Source organism: Canis lupus, chromosome 6 (genome assembly GCF_048164855.1).
Source record: "Canis lupus baileyi chromosome 6, mCanLup2.hap1, whole genome shotgun sequence".
NCBI classification, from domain to species: Eukaryota; Metazoa; Chordata; class Mammalia; order Carnivora; family Canidae; genus Canis; species Canis lupus.
In genome coordinates, this window is record NC_132843.1 from 17,420,372 (window position 1) to 17,446,162 (window position 25,791).

Genomic DNA, 25,791 nt, shown 5'->3' on the forward strand with positions numbered 1-25,791 from the left:
AGAGAGGGAGAGAAAGAGAGACAGGCAGAGGGAGAAGCAGGCTCCATGCACCGGGAGCCCGACGTGGGATTCGATCCCGGGTCTCCAGGATCGCGCCCTGGGCCAAAGGCAGGCGCCAAACCGCTGCGCCACCCAGGGATCCCTCTAGTGTCAGTTTTTAATCTCATTCTGTCACACTGCTTGCAAAACCTAATGATCATTGCTATATGATCTCTATATCTATATACAAAACCTAATGAGCATTGCTATATCATCTCTATATCTATATGCATTCATTTTTGGTACCAAGGGAGGGCTTTGACCATTTATGCCTCAATAACATCTCTTCTCCTCTCCAATTATTTTATTCAGTTTATGTTTCTTAACCTTAAGCAAAAAAATTTCAAGCAAATTTCTCCTACCAACCATATTGCACTCAAGTCCACCCTACATAGAAGCTCTGGTGCAGCCAGTCATCCCATCTCTTCTAGGTCAGAATCCTGTGGGATCTGGCCACATGCCTCTCCTCTAGGTCACTAAAGCCTTTGGCAATTATCACTCTAATACCAGGTACCTGCCCACTATTGCTAGACACATCTGTTCTCTTCCTTTACTCTAGTCACTGATGTCTTTGTATATCTTAGCTCAGTTCTATACAGTGTTTATTGTATAAAATAGCTGTTTTCACACTTTTTTTTTAAGTTATGAGATCTTTCATCAAAGAAAATGCAAATTAGCTTGGTCTCACTGGAGAAGTGGAATATAGAGAGGTTACCAGGAACATACCTTGTGTATTAAGGTGCTGAAGCATTATCATGAAAGCTTTGGGGAGCAAGTGAAGGATTTCAAGAAAAAACAAAACAAAACAAAACAAAACATGATCACTCTCACACTGTGAATGGTTACTCTGGCAGATGTGAGGAGGATAACTTGAAGAGAGTCCAGATTCCATCTGGACTGTCAGAAAGACAGGGAAGTAAGATATGAAGAACATTAAGGGATATAGGAATCAGAATCGCCAGAATTTGCTGTTTGGATACGGAAGAGTTTCTGTGATATTTGGTGAGAAAAGAGGTACTATGGAAAATAAACTGGATTTAGAGTACTTTGTTTAGAAGTTTAAGTTGTGCTGTGCCTTGTTTTCAGTTATATTTTTGTAGTTTTCAAATTTGGGCTTAAAGTCTTTGAGGGGCCACTGGGACAGAGGGTTGCTGGGTAATTGGGACTTCAGACTCATCACTGCTCTTTTCCGCCACGACCTAACTTGTTTTACATAAGCTTTCATTGAAGAAAGGATTCTATGACTTTTTAAAAAAACTATTTTATGCAACAAAAGCTGTAAGAAATATGAAGAAGTCAATAAAGGAAGAGTTAGAGCAAAGGAAGAAAGCCATTTAACAACACATGGATGTCTAGGTAGTACAGGATGCTAATTGCAGAGTTTCAGGCAATCTGGAGATGCGTGGTGGCCAAACCCCTCAGCACTTCCAGGCAAATTCCTCACCTAGTAGAGAAATATCATGATAGCCTGGCTGCACCATGGACTTTGGGGCCCAACTTGGTTGGAAGGAGGGGCTTGAAACTGCCTTACCTCCAGATGAAGAAAAACACATTGCCCAAATCAATTGGAGGAAATGTGATTAACCTCACAGAGGGCTAAAGCCCTCCAGGTCTCTTGGAACCAAAATAAATGCACATGTGCAGATTTATGGAGGCAATCAGAAAGGTACTATGTAAGGCATGTGACAAGAGTAGGTTAACAGCTATGATGTCAGAGATATGGAGTTCCTTAAATAGGCCATAATTTTTCTGCCAATATTTTCTCACCATCTGGAACAACTACTCTCCTCTTCTTCAATTAGCTAACCTTTACCTATTCTTTTGTAACCCAGTTCAAGCATTCTCCAGAACAAGAATCCCAGTAAAATTTGGATGGATAGTCTTTCTTTGTGCTAACACAACAGGACACAATTCTAGTCTATTATAATCTTGACTTACTTTTGTTGCTTTGCATCTTCACTACTTTAAGGCAATGCATGATGTCTGAAAACACATCTCCAAAACTTGGTAGAAGTACCTAATAAATGTCTGTTGAATTAATCAATCCACAAGGCTCACTAAGATCCCCTCAAAGTAATTTGGGCGGAATTCTTTATAGGTGTTTAAACACTGCACCCTTAAATGAAATCTACGATTCCTCGGGGAATTAAAACATGCCCATGGTTAAGGAAGATAAAAGAGAGATGTAATATTCTGAGTCTTTGTGAAAAAAGTGAGGTACCAGGAGACAAAATACCTGTTGAATGAGAGATTAAGTGGCTTGATTAAGGCATCCGTACAATTCACAACGAGTGCACCGGGATGTGTGCTTTGGGGTTCGGGTGAAGAACAACTGCTGCAAACTGATTCAAATTTTCTGGATAATGGATTAACGACCCTTGTCATCGTTTTGTTTTGTACACAAGTTGGTTTCAGGCAAATGTTTGAGAAAGCTTAAAAAAAAAACAAAAAAAACAAAAACCAACCCGGGCAGCCCAGGTGGCTCAGCGGTTTAGCACCTCCTTCAGTCCAGGGCGTGATCCTGGAGACCTGGAATCGAGCCTCGCGTCGGGCTCCCTGCACGGAGCCTGCTTCTCCCTCTGCCTGAGTCTCTGCCTCTCTCTCTCTCTCTCTCATGAATAAATAAAATCTTAAAAAAAAAAAAAAAAAAACAACACCAACTCAACAAACCTCAAAAGCTATCACAATAAAACAGCGAGTAGGTAAGTTTTCCCACAAGCTTTCAAAATGCAGCCTGCTCTCTTGTTCTCTTGGTTTTGGTAAATCAAACCCGTCCTTGCCCAGATTAGACAAAATCCCTTAACATACTTTTTTTTTTTTTTTTAACCCAAAACAAAGAAACCCCTGCCTTGAAATGCAAAGACGAGTCTGGGCTGCGGGCTGCGGGCTGCGGCGGAGCTCCCCCGTGGGACGTGGCGCTAAGTCCGCCTCGCCATTGCCTCCCGGGGCGACGGGGTCCCGCGGCCGCAGCGCGCGAGCTGAGGCCCCCAGCCCCGGGATTTCCGGGACACGGAGCCCAGAAGGCCCCCTGCCTCCTCCGTCGCTGGACGGCTTCCCCGGGCGGCCGCCAAGGGGCGGGAGAGCGGCGGCCGACTCGCGGGCGGGGAGCCCCGGGCGCTAGAGCCCCTCGGGCCACCTGGCCCGCACCCGGAAGCAGATGCGGAGCGCGCGGCGCGGCCCGGGGTGCGGTTCCGGGTCGCACCGCGCCGCAGCCCGCGCTTCGCTCGCCGCCGCAGCGCCCCGCCCCGCCCCCACGCTCCGGACCTGGGCTGGCGGCGGCCGCTCGGCCGCTCCCGGGGCCACATGGCTGAGGGGGACGCAGGGAGCGACCAGAGGCAGGTGAGGGCCCGGCGGGGCGCCGACCTCCAGGCTGGGCTCGGCCTCGCCTCGCCGCCCCGGGCCTCCTCCGCTGAGGGGCCCTCTGCCCGGGGCCGCCGCGGGTCTCGCCGGCAGCGTCCGGGCCGCCAGGCGCGCCGTTTGCTGCCCCGCGTTCCCTTTTCCCTGCGCCTGTTCTCCGCCCTTAGCCCCCTCGGCCGGCCTTTCCCGGGGCTTCGGCGGCTCGGCCTGCCTCCTCGGACGGTGTCCTCGTCAACCATCAGCACGCGACTGAGAGCTCTGGGCCGGAGACCAGAAGTCCGGGTTCTGCTTTTTGCCCTGTCGCCGTCGGGTCACCTTGGACCAGCTACTTATCCCCGGATTCAGCCTTTGCAAAATGGGCAATAATAACACAGCCCCTGGAATTCCTTGAGGGCCCCCTAGATCTTACTCTTCTTGATATTGAGCCCCCCCCCCCCCCGTGCGTGGCTCACGTGGATGCTCTTAAAGCTTTTCCTGCTGGGCTGCGAGGACAAAATGAGATGGTACCAAGTTGCATACTTTGCTTCCCATTTCTCACTGTGATTTTTCTTTTTTAACCCCGAACGAAAAGAATGATTTCTGAAATGTTTTTAGGGTTTGATTACCGAACAAAACCCCAACAAAACAACCACCCGGCCCTGTGCCCCAATCCAAAACAAACAAACAAACAAAAAACCGAGATAACTGAGTAGGAATATAGGGCTAGTATGTAGCGACGCTACTGGGGAGTGGGAGTGAGGATTACCTGCTAAGAAAAGGTGAAGCAGAGAATATGTATTTTTCTTTCTACTTGTAAATCTTGCTATAGGATATGGGAATGCATATATATTTTGGCTCAGTGGCAGCCAAAAGCACAGTGATGTGCACAGCGAGGCTGGTCACGCTCCTTGCAATGGTATCTGGCAACCACCCCTTGAGTGGAACATGGTGACCCGGTGCTAAGACCCTTTGGCGCTATTCTTTTCAGGGATCCTTCATCCAGGCTAGTAATATGGAATGCAAATACTTTATAAAGGAGGAAAGGAAAACTCAGGCTTTTAGGGCATGCACAATCATTGACTTGTCCTTCCATCAATTCTTTCAGAATGAGGAAATTGAAGCAATGGCAGCTATCTATGGCGAGGAATGGTGTGTTATTGATGACTGTGCCAAAATATTTTGTATTAGAATTAGCGACGATATAGATGACCCCAAGTGGACCCTTTGCTTGCAGGTATTTTTTTCCCCTTCTCTATAGCCGTTTTCCAGTTACAACATTGACGCTGTTTGATTGACTAATACTGTATTCCTCTTAAGTGACCAACCTGTGATTTCTAAATTTTTTTTTTTTTTTTTTTTTTTTTGCTGTTGGCTTTTGTTAACGATTGATTGTCTAAACATATGGGTAATTAAATCTCTGATCATTCCCAAGACACGCTTCAAATGATAGTCTTTTCAATCCCAGTTATTTTAATTAAGTATTCTTAACATACCAGTGACAGGCTTGAGTTTCACTTCCTTTCGTTGTTCTGTCCACTTAATAGGAGAGGGTCTAAACCTGAAAAGATGACGAACATTTAAGAGGAAGAATAGGTTACTAATTTAAAAGACTTCATAAAGCAGATACTTCCTTATTAACTGAGAATCAGTTGTGGTTAAGACAGATAAATGACAAGATCAGTGTGGTTTTCTGTATTAATGCTTATTCTTTGATGACTACATATACTTTCAACATAAAAGTTTCTGTCGGTCTTTGTTTTTATAATAATACTGATTTGAGAACAAATGTATATGGGTTTCTATAAAACATGAGCTATTTAATGTGTTTAACAGTACTTAATAGGATTTTGGGGAGTACTTCAGAAAAATACGAGGAACGTGCTATAATGCCACTCTATTCATTTGGGGTTAGGGTATAATGCCCCAATTTCCAGGCCTTTTTTTCCTTCTGTCTTTCTCCTCCCCACCCTCATTTCCTAATTTTCATTGCTTGTATGCTTTCTCTGCAAATAATGTGCTCTTCCTTAAAATATAGACATCATTAACAACATATTTAATATGTAGGTATAAATATGAGGAGGGAATTCTCTCCTGAGATTGAACAAAATAGTGGTTTTGTTTTTAAGTTTGGCAAGTAAGAAATTTGTCCAGTGACTAGCTTTATAAGTATTGTTATTTTGGGGCCATGATGAAGTATAAACAGATTTGTTTTTAAACTGATTTATAGGTGATGCTACCAAATGAATACCCAGGAACGGCTCCACCTATTTATCAACTGAAGTAAGCTCTACATTTATAATTTTATAAAAAGATTATACTTCAAAAAATTATTTCTCTATACTATACATTGTGTTTATATAACATACTTTCTTATCAAAATATATATAGAAATTAAGAACATCTTTTGTACTTGGTGGAGAACATTTATTTATTTATTTTTTTTAAATTTTTTTTATTTATTTATGATAGTCACAGAGAGAGAGAGAGAGGCAGAGACACAGGCAGAGGGAGAAGCAGGCTCCATGCACTGGGAGCCTGATGTGGGATTCGATCCCGGGTCTCCAGGATCACGCCCTGGGCCAAAGGCAGGCGCCAAACCGCTGCGCCACCCAGGGATCCCAGGTGGAGAACATTTAAATAAAAAATTAAATTATATAAAAACATTGCAGAATGTACTTAGTATAAAAGAGAATCACAGGGTTCACAGGGGTAAAATAGCTACTGAATTGTCTTTAGAGATAGGGAGGGAAATCTTTACAACCTGGTAATCTAGATTTTGTCCTAACCTAGTTCTACTGACCTAGCCATAGTTCTTGGACATGCCTCTGCCTAAAACTGCTTGCCTTCCAGAATTACCTATGGTGCTTCTGGTACTTCTCCCTGCCCATTGCTGTAAAAGACTATATTCTTAGCAGCCCAACCTTAATCTTAATGAGTCCTGACCTGTTGATCCCAAGTAATGTTTGATCCGCTTTGCCCACTTGGCTTGTTAAGCTGTATAAACTTGTGTGAACACAATTCCATTAAATCTCAGTTATTGAAATCTTTACCTACCAGTGGGATAATTTTTTGTGTTTTAAAACAGCAATAAAATTTGCTATTAATAATGGTTCTGTAATTTTTAATTATTTATTGAATAAAAAATTCAATAATTTATTGAAAATGATATATATAATTTTAGAATGCTTGTAAACATAAATGCCCTTTTCAGGGCATTCTGTTTGTTAAAGTTGTTTTTGAGACACCATTTAGAAAAAATTAGGAACTCCTGATAGTGTAGCAAATACTAAGAATCTGGAAATTTGTATTCTGTAACTTGTTCTGCCACTTACGTAAACCTGGACAGGTTTATAATACCCTGTGAACTCACCTCTGTCTTTTAAACCATATTATAATTGAATAATATTGGGGTTGCCATCATCATGTTTTCTGGTAAGGAAAAATGAGTTACTGCCAATGAAAGCATTTTGGAACTGTATAGATTTGTAGAGTATAACTAATAATTATTTTAATGAAAGTAGACAACTTTTTAAAAGTTAAATAATTTATAATGCAATCAGTAATTTGAGATATAAGCACAATCCTTGAATAGTCTTCATTGTGTTTTATTTAATCTTAGTGCTCCTTGGCTTAAAGGGCAAGAACGTGCAGATTTATCGAATAGCCTTGAGGAAATATATATGTAAGTAACAGGTGATTTTAAAAAATCCTATTTGTGATTTTTATTGTGGGCTTTTGTTGGAACTGTGATATGTTAAGGCCTTTTCTAAACTTTTTGTTAAACTGCATTTCCATTAACAAAAAGAATGCATTTGAAGAGTCCTTGAAAGTTTGGTTATATAATTTTATGTAGACATTTGATAGGACTGCTACTTAGATATGAAAATACAATAATAATAATTCAGAACTAATAGCTATAAAAACACCAAATTGTGAAAGTAAATTCAGAGATAGTGCTCACGTTTTGATATTTTCACAGGCTATGTTGAATGAGACTGGTTATAGGAGAATCTTGTACTAGGTCATAAGAATGAGAGTCTATTGATACGCTGTATTTTTCACTCTTTCATCCAATCAACAAATACTACGTGGCAGGTACTGTACTAGGTCCTGGGTACACATAGCTAGCAGAAAAACAGAAATGGTCCCTGTTTCATGGCATTTAGAACTTACTTGTAGGAGAGAGATTACTCACTCATAACATTTTTGTAGCTCTAATTACTTCTGTAAAAAAAGATATTAATATGCAGTGCTAATTGAGTTTGAAACCGGACCTGACCTAGTGTAGGAAGTCAGGGATGGCTTGTTTGATTTGAGCTGAGTTACTAAGATGAAGATAACTCTGGTGAAAGACACAACATGTGCAGAAAGCTCTATGTCAAGGAGCTTGGCACATTTCAGGACTTAAAGCCTGGTGGTGTGAAGTGGGAAGAGAGAGAGGAGGGGAGAGAAGGGAGCATAGCAGGAAAATGATCTGGTGAGGTAAGATCATGCAGTCTGGTAGGTCATATTAAGGATTGTTGTCTTTGTCTGAGGACCCACAAGAAGCAGAGGTTTTTGTTGTGTGTGTGTGTGTGTGTTTTAAAGATTTTATTTATTTATGTGAGAGAGAGAGCAGAGCAGGGGGCAGGGAGAGAGAAGTAGGCTCCACACTGAGCTGGGAGCCCGATGTGGGACTTGATCCCAGGACCGCAGGATCATGACCTGAGCTGAGGACAGACGCTTAACTGACTGAGCCACCCAGGTGCCCCAGAACCAGAGATTTTTTTTTTTTTTTTTTTTTTTATGATAGGCACACAGTGAGAGAGAGAGAGAGGCAGAGACACAGGCAGAGGGAGAAGCAGGCTCCATGCACCGGGAGCCCAATGTGGGATTCGATCCCGGGTCTCCAGGATCGCGCCCTGGGCCAAAGGCAGGCGCCAAACCGCTGCGCCACCCAGGGATCCCGAACCAGAGATTTTTTAAGTGGAGTGATGCCATGATAAAATTCTTATTTTGAAAACACCTTTCTATTTCTGTGCAGAGAACCGATCAAGGGGGAGCAAAAATAGATGTGTATGGCATTGGTTAGGAAGCTCATGCAATAGTCAAGAGCAGGTGTCTGTGAGTTGGATTAATTATAGTGAGAGATTCTATTTTAGTAAAATAAATAATGTTCTATAATGTCAGTTTCACTGTAATGCAGAGACTGGTAAAGATTGTTGTATATGTCCTAAGTGGCCACCCTCTTTGGTACAGTGAGAGTACCCCTTTCCCTTTTCCAGTACATCCAGGTTTCTTTTCCTCCCAAAATATTTAATTAAAATAGGGTAAGTCTTTATGGAATTGATTCTGTTCATTCCCACCTAGGTGAAGTATGGTCTTCCTTGAGTCCCCAGTTGTACATTTGACTCTGAAAGTAATCAAGAACATATCAATAAAGGATGACCTCAGCATATAAGTATTATTTATTTCCTCAGTTAAATGTTTTCTGATAACTTTCTGTAACTTTAGTAGTCACTCAGACTTTTATGCCCACAACACATTTCTTTCTGTAATCCTTTATTTATGCTTATTTACCAATTTATCTTCCCATTTAAAGTAGAATAGGATAAATATACTGCAACTTTGTTCACCAATGTTGTTTTAATTATACATTTTATGGTCATTTTTTAGTTCTTATCTTACTTGATCTCTGGAGTTTTTACTGGTGTTGAAGTTCCTCTTTCTTGAAAATCTTCCCTTATTTGGGTTTTATCATGTTGATCATACTCATCAGTTAGATTTTTTTCCTACCTATGCACAATGTCATATACTCAGAAATGGATTCCCATTTTCCTCTTTTCTATTCAGAAACCCCGCTTTTACCAAGAGATACCCTCCCATAGAACACAGTTTACTGTTCTCCCTAACTTGTTCAGTTGAGCTATTTTAAAATTAGGAAAGATCAGAAATTGCAGTTTGTTTTATAGATACAATATGATTTATACTGTCTTGCTTATTATTATTATTTTTTAAGATTTTATTTATTTATTCATGAGAGACAGAGAGAGAGAGAGAGAGAGAGAGAAGCAGAGACAAGCAGAGACACAGGCCAAGGGAGAAGTAGGCTCCATGCAGGGAGCCCAATGTAGAACTCGATCCCAGGTCTCCAGGATACGCCCTGGGCTGAAGGCGGCACTAAACCTCTGAGCCACCTGGGCTGCCCCTGTCTTGCTTATTAAAAGTGCTTGAATAACCCCTATCCAATGGCATTAATTTCACACATATGGTCTGAATAAAAATTAACACTTTTTAAAATAAGATTTATGTTTTTGAGAGAGAGTGCGAGTGCACAGAGGGATAGGGAGAGGGAAAAGCAGACTCCCTCCTGAGCAGGGAGCCTGATACAGGTCCTGAGATCATGAGCTGAAGGGAGACACTTTGACCTAGTAGGCCACCCAGGCACCCCAAAAAATAAACACTCTTTTTTTAAAAAAAGTTTTGTGACCTCAATTTTTTCCCTAAATCCAGCAGGGGGCAGCAAATTAAAAATATTATTGGTCTTTGAAAATTAAAATGAGGTACATAAATATATGAGTATAGTTCTTAACTTTTATAGTTTCAATATATTCTAAATATTTTGACACTATTGAGATTTCATTAGCATAATCTTGTATGTAAAATTTGATATTTGCCTAGATAGGCAGATGAACTCAGGTAGGAAAGTAGGAAGTCAGAAAAATAACAGTTTTTCCAGTAAGCATTTATTGAATATCTCCTATATGCTGACATTCTGTTAGGAGTTTGAAAATTAAAAATAAAGATAAATGTGTACCAATACAATATAATGACATCGTTTTTAAGAGGTCTGGACCAAGTACTTAGGATTTTTTAGCAACAAACTATCTGGGCATGTGGTTGAGGTTATAAAGAAGGGTTCCATTGTGAAGACTTCGGAGCATGGTGTTTGCCAGTTAATCAAATGGGGAGAGTTCTTCTGGTAGAAGGAATTGCATGGGCAAAAAACTAGGATTTGATGATTGATATAGATTAGTTGGCTTATCATACCTTATTTTTAGTGAAATATTTTATATGGATTTTTTGAATATATGAAAATAATTATGTTAATAAAACAAAAGATAAATGACAGATTTTAAAATACCTCGAACATCATACTAACTGCTGTTGTTTAAGAGAAAAGATTAACTTTTTTTTATAGTACAGATTTTTTTCCACTGCCTAAGTGGAGTGTCCCTATGAACCCTTTCAAATGCCAAAATGACACAAAGGAAAGAGTACCCCCCACTTTCTGAATGTTCAAGTTATACCACTTCACTTTTGTGAAAGACCTAAGTTTGGTATAGTAATGGCTGTTTTTGTGAAAGTGAAAATCCTCTTCAGGCTTTTTTTGGTTAGTGAAAACAGCTGGTAATATAGGTCATTTGTAAAAGTGCACTGGCATAATGCAAACTTTTGGTAAGTGGGGGAATACCTGTATCTATATTTATATCTACCTATCCCATTGTCTTTATACACTTGGGTTGCTTTCATAATTTGGCAATTGTAAATAACGCTGCTATGAACATAGGAGTACATGTATCCCTCTAAATTAGTGTTTTTGAATTTTTTGGGTAAATACCCAGTAGTGTGATTACTGGATCATAGGGTAGTTCTATTTTTAACTTTATGAGGAAATTCCATACTATTTTATTTTATTTTTTTAAAGATTTTATTTATTTATTCATGAGAGACACAGAGGGAGAGAAAGGCAGAGACACAGGCAGAGGGAGAAGCAGGCTCCATGCAGGGAGCCCGATGTAGGACTTGATCCCGGGTCTCCAGGATCAGGCCCTGGGCTGAAGGCAGCGCTAAATCGCTGAGCCACCCGGACTACCGTCCATACTGTTTTCCACAGTGGCTGCATCCATTTGCATTTCTACCAAGAGGGCAGGAGTGTTCCTTTTTCTGTATATCCTCACCAACACTTGTTTCTTGTATTCTTGATTTTAGCCATTCTGACCTGTAAGGTGATAATCTTTTTTTTTTTAAAGATTTTATTTATTGTAAGGTTGAGAATCCTTTTTTAAAAAATATTTTATTTATTTATTCATGAGAGAGAGAGAGAGAGAGAGAGAGAGAGGGGCAGAGACACAGGCCGAGGGAGAAGCAGGCTCCATGCAGGAAGCCCGATGCGGGACTCGATCCTGGGTCTCCAGGATCACGCTCTGCGCTGAAGGCGGTGCTAAGCCGCTGAGCCACCCGGGCTGCCCAAGTGATAATCTTTTTGTAGTTTTGATTTGCATTTTCCTAATGCTGAGTGCTGTTGAATGTCTTTTCATGTGTCTGGTGTTGGCCATCTGGATGTCTTCTTTGGAGAAGTACTTGTTCATGTCTTCTGCCCGTTTTTAAATTGGATTTATTTAGGGATATTGAGTTTTATAAATTCTTTATATATTTTGGATATTAACCCTTTGTCAGATATGTCATTTGCAAATATCTTCTACCGTACATAGGTTGCCTTTTAGTTTTGTTGACTGTTTCTTTTTTTTTTTTTTTTTTTTATTTACTTATGATAGTCACAGAGAGAGAGAGAGAGGCAGAGACACAGGCAGAGGGAGAAGCAGGCTCCATGCACCAGGAGCCCGATATGGGATTCGATCCCGGGTCTCCAGGATCGCGCCCTGGGCCAAAGGCAGGCGCCAAACCACTGCGCCACCCAGGGATCCCTTGTTGACTGTTTCTTTTGCTATGTAGAAGCTTTTTATTTTGATGTAGTCCCAGTCATTTACTTTTGCTTTTGTTTCCCTTGCCAGGAGAATTTTTAAAATTTTAATTCCAGTGTAGTTAACATACAATATTATATTAGTTTCAGACATATAATACAGTGATTCAACACTTCCATGTATTACTCAGTGTTCATCAAGTTATGTGTACTCTTAATCCCCTTCACCTGTTTTACCCATCCGTCCATCCATCTCCTCTCTAGTAGCCATCTGTTTGTTCTCTATAGTTAAGAGACTGTTTTTTGATTCCTCTTTTATTTCCCTTTATTCATTTATTTTGTTTCTTAAATTCTACGTATAAGTGAAATCACACTAACTGGCTTCTTTTTTTTTTTTTTTTTGAAGATTGTATTTATTTATTAGAGACACAGAAAGAGATAGAGAGAGAAAGGGGCAGAGACACAGGCAGAGGGAGAAGCAGGCTCCATGCGGGGAGCCTGATGTGGGACTCAATCCCAGGTCTCCAGGATCATGCCCTGGGCTGAAGGTGGCACTAAATCGCTAAGCCACAGGGGCTGCTCTGGCTTCTTTTGATTAGCACTATACAACCTAGGTCCATCCATGTTGTTGCAAATGGCAAGATTTCATTCTTTTTTATGGTGAAATAATTTTCCGTTGTATATGTAAACCACATTTTCCTTATCCATTCACCTATTGATAGACGCTTCTGTTGCTTCCATAGTTTGGCTCTTGTAAATGATGCCACAGTAAACATAAGGGTACATATATCCTTTAATTTGAAAGGATAGTAGTGTCTTCATATCCTTTGGGTAAGTACACAGTAGTGCGATTCCTGGATTGTAGGGTAGTTTTACTTTTAATTTTTTGAGGGACCTCCATACTGTTTTGCACAGTGGCTGCATCAGTTTTCATTCTTCTTTAACAGAAGAATTTATAAGGGCTGTGATGAGGATGTTGAGGGAAGGCCAATCAGTGACCTATGTAAGCACAGTAAGTTATTTCTTTTTTTTTTCTTTTTTTTTACAGTAAGTTATTTCTTGAGTTGCAAATGTGTTTCTCTGTGGTTAGGCCAACTGTATTTGCTAACTGTTGCTTATCGGAAGTTAGGGTCCTCTACTCCCACAGAGACTGGGAGAAGGGATGCTGTCTTCCTTGATGATTACAATTCAAAAGGATGGTTCCCAGGTCCTTGAGGAAGACATTCCTAGGTTATAAAACTGATAAAAGTCTTATAAAAAGATGTCCATGTGCTCCAAAGGAGCAAAGGAAAAATTTATGATAGTAAGTTTTCTAAAGAAAATACACAAAGTGAGAGCCTAGAGTCAGGAAGTTCTACCAATCTGAAGTTTAGCAAAGCTGAGATTAGGCTGTCTTGGTCAGGCTTCTGAATCAGTTTTTGAAATAATGTGACGTTTTCAAATCCTTTTGATTTCTCATCTGTAAAATGATGATGATAGAATAATATTGTGAGGATTAAATGTTATAATCCATGTAATAATGTACATTAACACCATTTAATAGCAACTCCTGTTTTTGTTATTAAAAGAATCATCTCATCCAATTTTTTCATTTTGAAAATGAGATGATGGAAACTCAGATTGAATGATTTTGTCTAGGTTCATACAACATAGTAGTATATTTTAGTAAGTAGCTTTATCCTTAAATCAACAAATATAAATATTAGAAAATTAGAGATACAAAAATTAGAGCCACAAGTAAAGGTAGAGTCACAAATAACTTAGCTTTGTTTTGTTCTGGATTGGATAATAGTCATTTAAGTATAGTTACGAAATATCTCTTCTAAAATCAATTTTTAATCCAAGTTGGTCTTCCATTCAATTTGGAACAAATTTGGTCCTAGACATTTTCTATTTAGCTACTTACTGTAATTTAATTTCATAAATAAGAGTGTAGAATCTCTATAATGAGTCATTTTTAAATTTTGTGCCATAGTCCTTAGGATTCAGCAGACTTCCTCCAGGACCCATTGTGGGTAGGGTATGAGATAGATAGGCACAGGAAGGACTCTCCGCTTTTGTCTGTTTTAGTTTGTTCCTCATTCTGTAAGAGATTTCATTACAGCAATGGCAAAAGTCTGAAAACCACCAAATCCTAGAGTGAACAGTTAAAAGCTGAGAACAAAGAAAAAAACACAGTTTCTTCCTATAAGAGAAAACACAAATGCAGCAGTAATAACAACAACAAATAAAACACCGCCCCCCCCCCCCCCCCCGCCCAACTCATTGGTGATAGAATTTGGGGCTCCAAGGGAAAGAGTAATTTTCATTTTCTTCAGGAAACCTTTAACATCCACTACAACTTCTTTACACTGGATTTCAGTAAGTCTTGTTAAATGCTCGAGAAGAAGGAAGCGTTTCAGTAATTGATGTTGGGCAGAAATGCTGTTGTACATTTTTCTGCAGGAAGCCATGGACCAGTGGAGAGGAGATTTGGAGTTTAGGTTTAATTTCTTCTTTATTATTTGGAAAAGTTATTTATTACTTGTGAAAATTCTTCCATGGTGTTTTCACGGCTCCCCCCACCTCCCCAACAACAAATCTGAATGTGAATGTGTATTCACCAAGGGATAATTTGCCTGCCTCAAAGTGTGGCTTGAGGATTAAGTGAGCTAACAAAATGTTTTCTACTTGTCTTCTGTATAGTAAGTGTTTGCACTAGATAAACACTAGATACTAGTATTACTATTTTTGGTGATGGTGATGGGCAGAAGTCAATAGAATGAGATTAGGAAATGGAGAAAACGACATACAAAAACATAAATTTGAAACAATAAATTTTAAAGGATAATGATCACAAACACTGAGATGAGGGACCTAGTTTTCTCATTGACTATTATATCCTTAGGGCTGGTGTGGAGATGAGGCCCTTGAAGTTATATTGAATGAATTAAGATTCTCTTGAAAAGAAACTGCTTCTATAAAGTAACATGAGATGCTTTAAGTCTCTATTTTATAGATGAGGAAGCAGACTCAGAGTTCAACGGCTTACTTTCCGGTCACAGCTGCTTGATAGGAGAGTAGAATGCAGTGGGCAAGTTGAACTTTGGAGTAAGTCTGCATCCACATCTGGCTCTGGGCTTCTAAACACTTAAACAAGTTAATTGATCTCTCTAGGTCTAGTTTTTTCTCACTTGTAAAATGGGGAAATAATACTTACTTCATTAGGTAATTATGAGCATTAATTGTGTTGACACATATGATGAACTTTAGGCTTTGTATATACTCAGTATGTTTTACTTTTCCTTCTATACCTCTAAATCTTATTGAGAAGAAAGGTTAGAAGTGAAAATTGTTTAAAAGAAATTCAACCAACATTCTCAGATTTTTAAAACCTTTTTAAGTTGACTTTTCCTCTCTCTAAGAATCTTAGGTAACTAGATCCCATGGGGGATTGTTTAGCCTAAGGAGTTATGGGTGAGATGGGCAGAATTTGAGGCTACATAATTATTTGAGAACAATATTGTTTTTTTCTGTATGCTTGTTTTGAAAGTTTCCTTTGGTGGGTACTGATGAGTAGCATGATGAGAGATAGTGGTTTCAAGGGGAACTTTCAGAGGAAGGAGGTAAGGTGTTGTTATGAAGTAGTATGGTGGTTGCTTTAAACACACATAACGGACACTTAGCTAAAATTAGTGTCATTCCCCAAAGAGTTGAAAGGCACCTGGGGCCTTTATTTTATTGCTGTTGTCATCATTTAACATAACTCCATGTACGTGAACCACGACATGTTCTTTTTCTCAATGAACCTTAGGGATGGATTTATCTGAACTAGACATTATTTGGAACCAAAATGAATCAATTTGGGCAACAGAATATTTTGTTAAAAACAAAATGTGAATAAAACGTTGTTAATCATCTTTTAAGTCTTTTCAGTTTGTTCTCTGAGGGAGTTCCTCCAATGCTTTGCATTCTTCTTTGTGGAAATAATTATACCAATTGATAAATGTGCCATATAACTGGTTTGAAATTGTTCAAAGAGTTAAAGAAAATAATCAATATTGCAACTATATATGCTGACAGAAACTAAATCACATTTATACCCATGTACTTCATCCAGTTCAAGTTCAGAAGTTTTCTTTCCCTTCTTTGGTTACAGCTTATTTTAAGTAAGCAATGTTAAATTTGGAGCCAGGTGGAATTTTTAATGTTGTTGATGTGAACAATCTATATAAAATACTCATCCAACAAATGTTAGTAAATCTGTTTTTATAAATTCTTTTTTTAAAAAGACATGGCTAAATTGCATATAATTTCTTAGATTGTAAATATGTCTTTATTTTCTTGAATTTGAGAAGGAATTTTTTTTTAAATAACAAATTTTTCCCCTGAATTTTGTTTAGACAGAATATTGGTGAAAGCATTCTTTATCTATGGGTGGAGAAAATAAGAGATGTTCTAATACAAAAATCTCAGATGACAGAACCAGGTAGGATTGAAAAATATTACTAATGTTCTTTTAACTTGATAGTAACTAAATTTCCATGTAGATATTCTAAATAAAATTTTTAATGAAAATATATTCTGTTTTATGGTTTATATGTGATATTTTACAAGTTTCTCTGGAAAGTTCACTTATTCATGTAATTATGGTTATTTCTTTCTATATGGTTTTAGCCTCTGGTTTTTGCGTCATACCCTTACAGAAGTAGATTTTATGATTAAAGAACTTGGGTCTAAAGTTCTACTTTCTTTGGCTATTAAGGTAACATGAACTGTGTAACATTCTTCATGAATTATTGGAGTGCATAAATTAGACATTAGCTTCAAATGAGTGAAGTGTTTATAGAAAAAGAACTTTGGAACATACACTGAAGTGATATGTAGGATATAAAAATTTACTTTGAAAATGTAGTTTTAAATTGAGATGTAATTGACATACCATAATTATTCATCCTTTAAAAATGTTTAATTCAGTTATTTTTAGTATATTCCAAAGCTGTACACCACTACTACTATCTAATTTCAAGATATTTGAAAATCAATATTTTGCCCTATTATTCTTTTATTGAATCATTATATGACAATGTGGAAATTTCTAATATTTCATTGTTACCTCTAATGGAATTATTTTCAGTCTGGGAAAGAGATTTTTTAAAAACAAACTATTTAGGACTCCCTTAGCAAAATCAGTATACATTTAAAGTTGATAGTAGGATATACTTTTTCGGAGCACTTTACTATTTTACTATAGAAGCAGTTTTTTTACTGCTTCCATTAATATCTGAGAGATAAATGGTATGAAGGTGTTCTGTCCATGTGTCAATCTTTTTTGAAGTATTTTCCTTAACTTTCATGATCCATGTTCTGATTTGGTAGCATTTCAGAACATCAGTTGGAAAAGTGGTCTCAAAACAATTGATTTTTGCCAATCTACCATTCTGGAGTGTAGGATAATTGCAAAAATGTCATGTATACCAGTAGAAATTTAGGACTCCAAAAAATTTGGGATCACTCAACTCTCAGGAAATTTTTTAAATTATAGATCTTAAAAATGACATTTTTCCCTTTTCCATCTATTATCCACAATATACTTTATCCACTCTTCAAATCTTAAAGAGTTATTGATTTTTGTTGTACAATTTATAATTTTTACTTTTTAGAAATTTCACTTGGAATTTTTCTTATTAGATCTGTTTTTGTAGACTTCATACTAAAATGGAAGGATTTGTGGTTCTGAAAAACTAATACAGCTACAAGCTAGTGATGAAGATATCTCATGAGAATTTTCCATTCCAGGACACCCACTGGATACCTAATTTATTTTCATTTTACTGTTAATCTTCAGTACAAATTTATTACTTCATTGTTATTTTTCTACTATAGAAATATTAAATTTTAAAGTGATTAAATACAACTATTTACAATTTTTAAAAAATTCTAAACTGATTTTAGACTTACAGAAAAGTTGCAAAAATAGTACAAAGAACTCTTTTATAGCCCTCCTTTGCTTCCCTTAGTAACACCTTACATAACCACAGTATAATTACCAAGAATAGGAAACTAACATTGGTATAATATTAACCAAACTAAAGAGCTTATTTGACTTTCACTTATTTTTCCACTAATGTCCTTTCTGCTTTTATAGGATGCTGTCCAGGATTCTACATTGCATTTTGCTGTTATTTCTCCTTACTCTCTTCTAGTCTATAAATAGTTTCTCAGTCTTTCCTTGACTTTTATGACTTCTTATGACCTGACACTTGGGAAGAGTACTGATTATTTTGTGGAATATCCCTCAGTTTGGGTCTATCCATTGTTTTCTCGCAACTGCAGTGGGATTAGGCATTTTGGCAAGAATACCACAAAAATGGTATTGTGTCCTTACAGTGCATATATTAAGGAACTTGTGGTATCAATATGCTTTATTATTAGTGATGTTTACCTTGATTCTTTGGTTAAGGTGGTATCTCCCACACGTCTCCAGTGTAAAGTTACAGTACTAATCAGGGCTCTCCAGAGAATCGAAAGGGTGTGTGTGTGTGTGTGTGTGTGTGTGTGTGTGTATTTATAAAGACAGAGAAGGAGAGATACATACAAAAAAAGGGAGGGAGAGGTTAGGAAGAGAAGGAGAGAGAGATTGATTTATTTTAAGGAATTGGCTCATGAGTTTGTAGAGGCTGGCTGGCAAATCCAAAATCAGCAAGATAGTTTGGCAGGCTGGAGAGCAGGGAAGAATTAATGCTGCAGCTCCTGTCTGAAGGCTGGCTCCCTGCTGGCTCCCTACTGGCTCCCTACTGGCTCCCTACTCCCTGCAGAGTAGTATAACTGCTCTGGAGCAGTTGGTCCTTCTATTGAGACCTTAACTGGATGAGGCTCTCTCACATTGTGGAGGGCAGTCTGCTCTACTCAAAGTTAACTGATTTGAATGTGAATTTTACCCAAGAAATACCTTTCCAGAAACATTTAGAATAGTGTTTGACCAAATAAATATCTGGGTACTATGGGCTAGCTAAGTTGACATATAAAATTAACCATGATAGTTATTATCTTTCCTTTTGTGGTTGATAAGGACATGGAGGGAGATAAATTGAGGCTATACTATAATATCCTAGTCCTTAAAGCGTCACACACTAATTTTAGTGTCCATTAGTATGTCTTGTCAGCAATGTTTATTACTGTGGTGTTTGCCTAATGATTCACATTTTCTTCTTCTTCATTGAATTGGAATTCTTTTGTGAGGAAGAGTTGTCTCTTCTTTATTTTTTGCTTATTTATTTATATCAGTATGAACTCATGTATATTATTTTATTCCATGGAGTAAAATTCCATACTATCATTATTTTGTTGCTCAAAATTATTCTAGGTTTTGCCTTTAGGAGCTCTTTCAGGTAACTCCTGTGTTTTGTTTTTTTTTTTTTATAAGCTCACCTCTCCTTTTTTTTTTTTTTTTTTTTGAAACATTTCTTTACTCTCTGGAATCATAAGGAGTTCCAGGCTCATCTTTTCTTTTCCTTGCTCCAACCTTGGAATCAACTACTTCTCATAAAAGTCCTGGTTCCTTCTATTGAAGAATGGTGTTTAGAGACCAAGACCAACAAGTTTTTAAGTGGAATTCCTTATTCTCCTCAGAGTTCACTGATAATATCTCATATACAAATAGGCCCCAATGTAAAGAAGAAAACTGAAGAGGAAGATGTAGACTGTGAAGATGATCTTATTTTAGCGTGTCAACCAGAAATTCCTGCGAAAGCATTGGATTTTGGTATCACTGAAAATCGAACAGGTATAATGTTACTAATTAATCTCTTTTGAAGATAGTGAGATAGCAGTATTATGTATTAATTTTGAAATGATATAGAAATGTAGTAAACTCTCACATGTTAAGAAATAGTTATTAGTTTGCAGAGAATTGAGTTATTTTTTTCATGCCTGCTGGCCATTTTGGTGTTTGGCCATGTTTGGTCTGTCAGAACAGTGAGGAAAAAATAGCAATTTCTTCACGCCTCACCTTTTTTTTCTTTTTGGATGACTTTTTAGAGTTTTGAATTAATGATGGGAGAAACTGAAACTAAGAATATATGTGTTAATGTTTTCAATTCACATCCTGTTTTTATATTTTATATTTGTATTTTGAAATCCTCAGCTGTCTCTTGATATCTCAGAGTTAAATTTTTGTCCGTGCTCACAAATATAAATATAAATATAATGATTGAAAATACAACCACTGAATTAAACCTAGTAAAATGCCTTTAAGATTTTAGTTTTTGCTGGGGCACCTGTGTGGCTCAGTTGGTTAACCATCTGCCTTTATTTATTTATTTATATTTTATTTATTTATTCATGAGAGACACAGAGAGAGGCAGAGACATAGGCAGAGGGAGAAGTAGGCTCCCGGACCCCAGGATCATGCTCTGGGCCAAAGACAGATGCTCAACCACTGAGCCACCCAGGTGTCCCAAGCACCTGCCTTTAGATTAAGTTAAATTAAATTAACTATATTTAAAAAAAGATTTCAATTTTTGCTTAAGCAAATGTGTTCTATAATCTAGTAGTTCTCAGCTTGTGAATAGATTGATGTGATAAATCAGCTCTATGTTGCGATCAGAAAGTATCTTCCATTTTAGTATCTTAAAATTTTGAATAGTAGTGTCCATTTTCTCAAGTCTTTTACAAAACCATGATATACCAGAAAGAACATTCATTCTTTTTGAAGGTAAAGAGTTTCCTATGTATTATATAATAGCTTTTTATTTTAATTAATTCATTTTTTATTTTTTTAAAGATGTTACTTATTTATTTGAGAGAGAGAGTACATGAACAGGGGTAGGGGTAGGGGAAGAAACAGACTCCCCATGGAGCAGGGAGCTCAATGCAGGGCTCGATCCCAGTACCCTGAGATGGTGACCTGAGCTGAAGGCAGATAATTAACAGACTGAGCCACCCAAGCACCCTATCTGTCTGTCTGTCTGTCTATCTATCTATCATTTATTTTTTAAGAATTTTAATTTAATTAATTTATTTAAGAGAGAGCATGCGCATGTGAGCAGGGGGAAGGGCAGAGGAGAGGGATGCGGGAGTTTATCTCAGAACCGTGAGGTCATGACCTGAGCCCATCAGACACTTAACTGGCTAAGCTACCCAGGCCCCCTGACACTGTAGTCTTTAAGCAGTACTATGAAGTTTTAAAGTTCTTGCATAATATTTCAGGACTAGTACAAGGGGATACATAGGAAGAGAAAGAGTGAGCAAGAAGACCCAGGACCCCCACCTCTGCTTCAGTCTCACATTTTATTCCTTTATATATTTGTGGATTTGGCATGTGATTTCTTTTGGGAAACAGGATCCACTATTAAAAGAAAAAGAGTGAATATCATAGTCACAATCAATAGTATCTGATTCCTATTGACCTCAGTACTGCCCTAGTACAGTGGTCAGTTCATTCAAGAAGAGGAAACTCTTAGGAGAAAGGCAAAAGTCCTGCATAATCCTGGTTTCTTGTCCTAATCCTGCCATAAACCAGTGAAGTAAGTTTTGACAATTTGTTTAAAGCTGTCCAGAAATATTTTTATATCTGTTAGTTGAAATAGTTCATTAATTGTAAGGCAAGCTGACTTGGTAAGATTCAACAGATCGGTGAATAGAAGTAGGAAACAATTTTAATTCTTTATTCTGAATAACTTTAGATCCTAAATGGAGCAGATGTAGCAGCCAGATGTTTGCTAAGTTTCTCAACAGAGAGAAGAGTAAATTAGTGTCTTAAACTTGTTTAAGAGGCAAAGTAACTCGAAATCATGATACTCCTTGGAATACCAATTTGGTATATCATTAGTATATTCAATCCTATGAAGTAGGAACAGTTTTATTTAGAAGAAGATACTACCTTTCAGCTATACAAAATAAAGTCTTAGGTTTCCCACCCTAGAAGTCCATCAACAGAATGGATAAATAAATTGTGGTATATTAGCAGCTGACAATCTTTTTGGTCTCAGGATCTTTTATACTCTTCAAATTTAGTTATTGTACAGTTTATACTACTGTAACAGCTCAGGGTTTCAGTCCCAACCTACTACTGGGTGACCTTGGCAGGTGAAAATCCTTTCTAAATCAAGTAGTTTAATCTTATTTACAGTCTGTTTGGAAACTTTTTGCTTAAAATTATAATTTAATTTTAATAGACAACTACTAATGGCTGTTTGGGTTGATTTGTCATATAATTGATGTCTCTTTCCCACCCTCCACCCACACCATCGTCAATTTTTCAGTGTTCAAATGTATGAATTTTAAAGATAAAAGTAATATAATTCTTTAAATTTATAGAAATAGAAGAATTACCTCCGATTGATCATGGCATTCCTATTACAGACCGAAGAAGTACTTTTCAGGCGCACTTGGCTCCAGTAGTTTGCCCCAAACAGGTAGTTATTATGTCCAGCTCACTTTGATGTTGGTTTACCAAAGTAATTCAAGTAAATGGTTTTACAATAATATCCTTATGTTGTGTTTAATTTTCACGTGAGATGAAAATATTTGCTTATTTTCCTACCCCCAAATTACTATGAATTGTGGAAGATTTGTTTTGTTTCTATTTGTCAACTGCTTTCAAAATTGTGTCTAAATTCTAATTAGGGCTTAATACCGTAATGGATTTACACACAAGAAATATCATTGGGTAGAAAATTATGCTGCTTAATAGCTTGTTAAAAAGAATTATTTGTCCTATTGTGTGGGAATTCTGCAAAACCAAGTGGGTTCCATTGATGCCCAGGAAGGGGACAGTGGACAGACTGGCTGACCTTCCCGACCTGAATTCTTTTTTCTTTATGCCTCCTGACCTTAGGTGACCTGGCTCCTACCCAAGGATATCAAATGGGAGACTTTTCAGTCACAAACTGTAGTAACCTATAAAGTTAAATTAACAAAAAAGTCTCGTTAATTTAGCATAGGTTTTAATCATTAGTCTCTTCCCTTTAGTCTCTGCAGCTCCTCTACTCTAAGCTCTCTTGAAGCCCTGACCTACAGAGATACAGACAGTTCTTTGTACCAGGCTGACCTTTTACTCTCTTCTGGTCTCTAGAAGAGGAAATTATTCTCTGCATCGACTTGTGGTCAACATAACAGCTTTTGGTGTAGGCTTCTGGCTCTTTCAGCAACCCTATTTTGTCCTGGGGTGTTGCCCATAATTTTGTTGCCAAGGTCCTCATTAGACATTCTGTTCTGAATCTGATCATCCTGGATCCTCTTTCTTTTTCTGATTATAGTCACTTGGACTTAGAGGATCATAACTTGTGAGAGCTAAAATTAATCTTACAGGTCATTGTGTACTTTACTGAGTAGGAATCTGAGAATCTGAAAGATTAAAAAATGATAAACACAAGATTGCATAGTTTCTGATTCAAATTGCTCTCCATGGCTATAGCTCAGTCTTCCCTACATCCAGGATTTCTTCCTTACCCTCTGCCAGTTACCTTTCTGAAAGTCTGGCCGTGTGTCACCGTCCCCCAGCCCCCAGTCTTTGCTTATTTCCAATGTCTACCAAAAAAACCCTAAACTCATTATATGAGGCCTTTTGGACCCTTGCTTTATCATTCCTGATACATTGTCTTTTGTCTTCTCATTCATACTCTAAATAGTTGGTATATAAAACTCTTGGTCACTTCCAGAACCTTTCTCTTTTATGTCCCTGGTAGGGTTACCAGATAAAATACAAGATACCTAATTAAATTGGAATTTCAAATAAACATTATTGTATGGGACATACTAATAATAAAAAAAATATTGTGATTTATTTTTTTGAAATTTACCTAACTGAGCATCCTTTATGTTTTATTTGCTAAATCTGATAGATTTGCACATGAAGTTTCCTCTGAATGGAATGGCTTCTGCCACCCTTTTCTCCCCTTTTGATGCAAAAGAGATCACTACTGGTCTTTCAGGAGCTGGTTATGTTACCACTCCTATAAACCTTATAGGACTCCCAGAGAGTTTTGGTCTTACATTTGGAACATACCATTATTTTGTATCTGTCACAAAGGATACATAAATGTAGTAAATTTTCAGAGCTCGTTTTAAAAAATGGTCATATTTACATTTAAAATTCTTAACGTGGAGAAAAAAATTTCGTATATAAGTACCTTATTTTTTTAAAAAAGATTTTATTTATTTATTCATGAGAGACACACAGAGAGAGGCAGAGAAGAGACATAGGCAGAGGGAGAAGCAGGCTCCATGCAGGGAGCCCAATGTGGGACTCTATCCTAGGACTCCAGGATCACGCCCTGAGCCGAAGGCAGAGGCCCAACCCCTGAGCCCCCCAGGCATCCCATATAAGTACCTTAGACATGGTTAGTGCTCAAATACTTGTTCATATTTGGTGCTCAAAAACACTAGGTCTGGAGGCCAGCCTGACCACTCTCCATCAGCACTTCAGCTCTAGCTAGCTATAAGCCCCAGTAAAGCCTTGCCTGTGGCTTTGAAAGAGAAAAAAAAATATTTTTTTTACTCATTACTTACTTATTTTTTTTACTTTTATTACTTATTTACTCTTATTTGGTATAATATTTTTATACCAAATATTTTTATACTAATATTTTTATACTAAATAAGAGTACCAGTTTCTGCCCCTAAAATGAGGAGAAAACTTTGGAAATGGCTTTTTCAGAGTGTAGTAGATTCTTTAAATTACTATTTCAGAATAACAGTATTTATATCAATATGTTTTAAGATATTTTTCTAGCGTTTATTTATAGAACAAAGTATACATTAGTTTATTTATATTACTGCTGTTTTTAAGGTGAAAATGGTTCTTGCCAAATTGTATGAGAATAAGAAAATAGCTAGTGCCACCCACAACATCTATGCATACCGGTGAGTGATCACAATTTTAGGAATGTTCCATTTGTAAAAAATGGGGGAAAATGATGCATGATTTTTAGAGACCAACTATAATGTGGGTTCTTTTTTCCTTTATAAAACTAATGATCATATGTAGAATATTTGGAAGTGCAGAAAATAATAAAAGAGAATTGCTGGGGAAATCAGCCATTTTCTGCCATTAAATGTAACTGATAATAATTTGATATATTTTCATAATAAAGTGATACATTTTTTTTCTGTCTTCTATGCAGCGTTTATTTTTTCAATGCGCTACCCTAGTATCCCATTTCTTCCATGTTGTTAAAATTGCTTTATAAATAGTAGTGTAATGGTTGTGTAATGTTTCCTTGAGGCTCTCTACCATTTATTTAACCATTTACTTTTTGGTCAGTTTTTCATATTTTTCACTGTAGTGTAAAAATCATTCTATGAACACCTTTTGTATTCAGTTTAGATTACTAACTCAGAATAGGTTCTGGTTACTTCACATTCTTTTTTGAAATGAAATGAGGGTGTAATTTAAAAAGAAGAAAGAATAGATTCCTAGAAATAGAATTACCAAGAAGTTTGAACGTTTTTGAAGCTCTGGATACATACTGCCAAATTTTTTCTAGAGTTTTTCTTTTAAACCAATTTATGCTCCCATTAGCCATGAATTAAGTGTGCTGCTTTTACTATATGCCTTTTAGTTTTGAATACTAAGGTTTTATACAAATCTTTGGTTGTGCAGCTGTATCTTCAACAATTGATGGCTATGATGTTGATCTTAAGTTATTGTAAAGTTAGATAATATGCCAGATATTCTATTTCAGGCCCCAGATTTTTGGATTTTTAAGTACCCATGAGTATTTTTATAGTATTGCTTATTAATAGGTGAT

General features: G+C 37.4%; 1 protein-coding gene across 2 annotated transcripts in view; it reads left to right on the forward strand.

The window, feature by feature from the left end:
• The first annotated feature begins 3,230 nt into the window (after window positions 1-3,230).
• IMPACT (impact RWD domain protein) overlaps window positions 3,231-25,791 on the forward strand; it is a 29,355-nt gene continuing 6,794 nt past the window's right edge. The window contains exons 1-8 of one of the 2 annotated variants that reach the window (XM_072829084.1): window positions 3,231-3,378; window positions 4,481-4,609; window positions 5,603-5,655; window positions 6,995-7,057; window positions 16,441-16,526; window positions 19,701-19,823; window positions 22,358-22,455; window positions 24,831-24,904. In XM_072829084.1, coding sequence (XP_072685185.1) covers window positions 3,343-3,378; window positions 4,481-4,609; window positions 5,603-5,655; window positions 6,995-7,057; window positions 16,441-16,526; window positions 19,701-19,823; window positions 22,358-22,455; window positions 24,831-24,904 — 662 coding nt within the window. In that variant the 5' untranslated portion in view covers window positions 3,231-3,342. The remainder of the gene's footprint in view (window positions 3,379-4,480; window positions 4,610-5,602; window positions 5,656-6,994; window positions 7,058-16,440; window positions 16,527-19,700; window positions 19,824-22,357; window positions 22,456-24,830; window positions 24,905-25,791) is intronic. The other variant, XM_072829085.1, reaches the window with a different exon arrangement.